A 6,101-nucleotide genomic window follows, 5' to 3' on the forward strand; every position below is an offset into this window, starting at 1 on the left:
ATCAACACGAGGAGGAAGAGCCGACAAACTCCTCTTTCAGACAATCACTGGTACAGCTGATTAGCTGTCCTGAGTAAAATAGCTTGAACTCTTCAAACCATCCTACTACCCTTGTCAAATCACCGTAGTGCACTACTCGCATCACCCCACTGGAACCATTGATCTTCAAATAAGCAGCTTCAGGAGCGAATGGAACAGAGTGAACTCTGTAGTTCTGTTGAGGACTACACAATGGACAAAGACACCCACACGTAAATACATGAATGATTTCTTATTCCAAGCAGGCAGCTTTTCGTGTGCAAACTATATGACTAATGTGAGAATAATTTCGAAATGTATCAACGATAAGTGTCTTTTTCTCTCTCTTTCTCTCTCTATGTCGTTGGGTAAAATGCCATATTGTAAAGGTCCACTAGGGACCTTTGTCTCATGTATTAAGTGTGTATGTTATCCTGTTATTATTTTGTTAGCTAGTAAATAAATAATTAAACCAATTTGTGTAGTACTGAATCATGAGCAAGGCTGGGGTTTTTGAAGATGCATGAGATTAGACTGTTCAGAATGATGATATGATAAGAGGTAATGATTAATATTATGACTGTTTATCGATGAAATAGATATATACCTTATAGAGTTTAATTCGGGAGATGGTAACTCTTTAAACAACCTCTTCCGTGGTGCCCCAAATCCTAATGAGATAATTGTTACATGATTAATATAATCGGATAACAATTAAACATAGTTAGCTGATTAAATAAATAACAGTCCTCAGATTAATGAAAGTAAAGTCACGACAACTGCTTGCTGTTAGCCATAAACATGACATATGGAACACATACAGTGGGAAAACAATTAGTCATGAAATAAGTTGTAAACCAATGACAAGCAAGACTAAACAGAATATAATGCTCTCAATTTCTAGTTAAATAAGATGTATCTCAATTATATGATCTCAACAAGTATGAACCATTCCACAAATATGGAGGAATCTGTAATGGTTAGATGACCACCAAGGACTTTGTGGGTTAATGACTTGCAAATTGGGGTTATTCTCAGAAATATTACAATTTTCCAGAGATACAGAAAGATACATTTCTTATCCACAGGAAATACTGTATCTTGGCAAATTAGAAATGTAGTCCATAATTTCAATGGGAAGCTTCTGAATCCCATCAGTTGAGTAGCCACCGACTGTCATGTATAGCCGCTAGGTCATTATGCTCTCCTTACAAAAGGACCTATTCAATTCCCCATCACCTTTCAGCAAGATGACCTACTGGATATTAGCATGTATTATCAGGCTATTATAACTATTGCCAGGCTCCCATTGTTAATCTCCAGAGTCATAAACCGCGTTCCTCTTTAATGACCCACCCCATCCAACATCAAAGAAAGAATTTAAAATGCAATGTGCTTAGTATTTACAACCAGATGTGAAGAGACTAAGCAATGCAGGCCCTGTCTGAGTGATGTACAGTATCATCCAAGGATTTTGACGGTCTTTAATTGCGGGCCAGTACCTACATATTTAATGTTATGGAGTTCCCAATGGACACCGGCATTTACCAGACATGGTTGCGTAGGTAGGAAACATCAAAGTTAGTGTCAATAATAAAGAACATTTGTGAGAATCCCATAAAAGAGACGTTGCAAAGACATGAATGGTGAATAGGCTGGACTGCATTGTTGTGAGTTGTGAGCAGCCACAGGAGCTCATGCGTGCACACACACACTCAGAAACACGCAAACGCAAACACACACACACACACACACACACACACACACATACACACACTCAGAAACACGCAAACACACACACACACACACACACACACACACACACACACACACACACACACACACACACACACACACACACACACACACACACACTCAGAAACAGCCACAGTACTCTAAACCTAATCAGATGCAAGGAGGAAGTGTGGCAAAAGAAGGTTGAATTTCCCCTAATCAATTCTATACAGTTACTTTCTCCCTGGTCAATTATGTGCCAGTTTTGATATCAGCCAACAACTCTTATAGTTGTGAAACAATGTATGAACAACATCCTCTCAAGCAGCAGTAATGTACTGCTTGGTAAAAGAACAAAATAGATGTCAGTAAAGCTGCATAAGCAACTGGTCTGGATGTATTTGAGCATAAGAAAACCATTAGTATTGTTTGCTTGTGGGGAGGTTTACTAATAATGACCTTTATGAAAAACATTTTTACAATTTGCGAGTTTGTTTAGTTTACAATATAATACTTCATGCCAACGTCATTGCATTTCAATTAATTGTATATACCAAGAAGTCAACATGACACCTTTCATGTAAATTTGCAACCAGAGGATAATTCCTCTGGTAATATTACTCAGCGTATTGAGATCAGTTTATTCAGAGGTTGTGTCTACACTTGACACTTAGATGCGACTTCTGCTGTCAGAATGCAAAGATCGCATTGAAAAGACGGGTCTAGACACACAAAAGTCGCTGTGTGGTCTGATTGTGTTCAGATCTGGCTGACCACTTCAGGAGGTGGTCTGGGATGCATTGTTTGCGGATTTCTCCTGTCTGGACGGAATCAGGCTACCAAAAGCTAATACAGTGGGCGACGTCATCAGCACTCCTCCCACAAGTCTCCAGAAAACTTGAGTTTTGGGACTGAAAGGCACCTTTTATTATAACGTTGGAGGAAATACCTTCCTAGAGTGTGAGGAACATGCTTACTGGTCTCAAATGCTAGCCAGCTAGCTAATATTTAGAAAAACTATTATGCTTACCCATTTGCAATCCCTTTAGCGTTGTTTGCTAGCTTGCTGGCTAGCTACAGACGTTAGCTGGCTAGTTGGCTACAGTAGTTAGCTACTGCCATCAGTTGTTGTGTTATTATCATATTTAGCCTATTCCACCGTTTCTAGAATACATACAGGACATTGAATATAGCATGGGAAAAGGGAATCCGGACACACTGTGGACACGGTAGACACATTTAAAATGTAGGTGTAGATAGATGCATGACGCATTCAGAATTCCCTGATCAGAACTCTATGATCAGAACACTAGCTGCATGAACTGTCAAGTCTAGAAACGGACAGAGTTGTCTAGTAGTGATACCTGCTCAGGGACCATTGAATTAGTCTAGGTCAGAGCCATATACAGAAATGGACTGGCCATTAGGTAGTTCTGGCAAATCCCAGATGGGCTTCATCTTTAGCAGTGTGCCTGCCCAAATTGGGTTTTTTTTGCACAGAATGGTCATTATTTGGCCAATTATGGGGGCCTCTCAAGAGAAGAAAAGCGCATGATGTCAGGGCCTCGAGGAAGAAAATGGGCTGGCCGATTTCTGGTCCCAGTCCGTCCCTAGCCATATACAGTATATAGATATATCTTTATAAATTGGCTCTGGTCTAGGTAACTGGGGAGCAAGAGAGCTTAACACATCAGTTGAGCCTCTGACACATTAATGCCACTTGTTACATATAAGTCATTAGTAAAATCAATCAACCAAGCAGCCAGTCAGTCACTCACTCAATCATGACTTGTCTCATTGGGGTCATTTACACTATATAAACAAAAGTATGTTGACACCCCTTCAAATGAGTGGATTCAGCTATTTCGGCCATGCAATCTCCATAGACAAACGTTGGTCGTAGAATGGCCTTACCGAAGAGCTCAGTGACTTTCAACGTGACAATGTCATAGGATGCCACCTTTCCAACAAGGAGAATGCTAAATGTCCCAATGCATTGTGTCAACTGTAAAGTTTGGTGGAGGAGGAATAATGGTCTGGGGCTGTTTTTCATGGTTCGGGCTAGGCCCCTGAGTTCCAGTGGAGGGAAATCTTCACGCTACAATATACAATGGCATTCTAGACGATTCTGTGCTTCCAACTTTGCGGCAACAGTTTGGGGAAGGCCCTTTCCTGTTTCAGCATGACAATACCCCGATGTACAAAGCAAGGTCCATACAGAAATGGTTTGTCGAGATCAGTGAGGAAGAACTTGACTGGCCTGCACAGAACCCTGACCTCAACCCCATCGAACACCTTTGGGATGAATTGGAAAGCAGACTGCGAGCCAGGCCTAATCGTCCAACATCAGTGCCTGACCTCACTAATGCTCTTGTGGCTGAATGGAAACAAGTCCCCGCAGCAAATGTTCCAACATCTAGTGGAAAGCCTTCCCAGAAGAGTGGAGGGGCCAACTCCGTATTAATGCCCATGATTTTGGAATGACATGTTCGACGAGCAGGTGTCCACGTACTTTTGGTCATGTAGTGCATCTCATTCAACTTTGTAAAACACAACCCAAACTTCTAACATTCATCAGCATATTCATTATCCAATATAAAGTCTGCTTTCAACATCACACGGAATCTGACTTTTTAAAATCTCCAGCATCATCAAAATTAGCTTATTCAAATCTCTCAGGGCTCTGCAAAATGTGCAAATGCATTGATTGTCTATGTGTATGTGTATGTCTCTGTGCATGCATATTCTGCCACTAAATTCATCACTTGTAGAGGTCTACCAACCCAAGCTGAAATTCCATCATTTCAAACTAGACACAACTGCAATGAGAGGAGAGCAAGTTTCATAATGTGTAGCTGTCTTTAAGCCATATTTAAGACTCTAACAACCTTAGCTTTTGTTTCACAAAGACCCCAGTAATGGGAGTAGTGCTCAGGCACTAGTTTGAAAGAGGAATGATTTTATCAATGGTTTAATTAATCATTAAAACCTCCCTCCGCACTGCACGTCGCCTCATCTCTCAATTTCTCTCGCCTCTCCTCTTCCTCCCCTCATCCTACTATTCCCCCCAATGCATTATTCTGCACACACACACACACACTCTCTCTCTCAAGACACTGCAACATTCTGGGCAGCCCAGTTCCTTCTTCAGCCGGCTCAGACTTAACTTGCTCCCTTCCAGCAAGCAGGAGACAAGACCTACCGCAATCCCAGTAAGCGATGCCTACACAATTCCAAGGCATTTTTAGCCAGTGAATTTCACCACCAAAGACATATGTCTTTCAGTTTAACAAAGAGAATAGTTCAACAGATAAACCTTTATTTTGCCTTCGGTCTACTACCTCAGAACATCATGCTCCGCACACAGGCATCTCCCGCCAGAACACAGGCTGCCTCAACCTGTCTCGTAGGACTGACCGGAGCTAAAGATTAACGTTAGTATCTTCTATGATTAGCCATTGTGCGTTCACCCTCACCCTTCCTTTCAGAATCACTGAAGGTGAAGGAAGAAGAATATACCCTTCTTATTTGCGACTTACCTAGTGTTGAGGCTCAAAGCTGGACAAAGAAGCAGGAGGCAAATAGCTCGGATTAATTTCATAGCTTTGTCTTGCGCTCGCACTCCGATTCGCTCTCTCCCTCTCGATTGCTTTCCTTTCCCCTTTCTCTCTCTCTATCTCTCTCTCGCTTTCTCACTCACTGGCTCGATCGCTTGCTCTGCGCGCACTCACGCACGCACGGGCAGAAAGAGAGCTAGACAGATGCAACCCAGTGGCTCTAACAGAGCAAGGGAGGATCTCTGGCTTTAAATAACACAGTGACACAGACAGACTTATTAATGAGGAAATTAATGGGGGTGGTGAAGAGGGGAAGAAACAGACTGGAAAGATGAGAGCAGCTCCCACTGAGGATAGCAGGGACGTAGGCATGGGTGGGCCTGGGTGGACATAGGCCCACCCACTAGGGAGCCTGTCCTTGCCAGGCCCATCCGATTTGATTTAGCAAAAACAAAACAAAAATACTATTATTATAATTACTCCTCAGTGTTTCTGTCTACACAGACTTCAGTTCAATGGCTATTTTTGATTTACATTTGGCTGAGTTCACTAACGTGAATTCAACGTGAAATCAACAAAGAAATATCAGCATGACATTTGATTTAGTTTAAAAATTGGTTGAACAAATGACGTAATTCCCTTACGTTGAGGACTTTTGGCAAATCCAATCAGTTTCTCACATTGGTTCAACGTCATCACATTTTTTGTTGTTGTTGAAATTATGTGGAAACAACACTGATTCAACCAGAATTTGCCCAGTGGGCTGCCACTGGTGGTGAGAGCTGAGAGGCA

At 41.8% G+C, this 6,101-nt stretch overlaps 1 protein-coding gene across 2 annotated transcripts in view; it reads right to left on the minus strand.

Moving 5' to 3' along the window:
* LOC115202863 (leucine zipper protein 2-like) overlaps window positions 1-5,518 on the minus strand; it is a 173,398-nt gene extending 167,880 nt beyond the window's left edge. For both annotated transcript variants that reach the window (XM_029766955.1, XM_029766953.1), the window contains exon 1: window positions 5,292-5,518. In XM_029766955.1, the coding sequence (XP_029622815.1) occupies window positions 5,292-5,353 (62 nt within the window). In that variant the 5' untranslated portion in view covers window positions 5,354-5,518. The remainder of the gene's footprint in view (window positions 1-5,291) is intronic.
* Window positions 5,519-6,101: the final 583 nt, after the last annotated feature.

Source organism: Salmo trutta, chromosome 12 (assembly GCF_901001165.1).
Source record: "Salmo trutta chromosome 12, fSalTru1.1, whole genome shotgun sequence".
NCBI lineage: Eukaryota > Metazoa > Chordata > Actinopteri > Salmoniformes > Salmonidae > Salmo > Salmo trutta.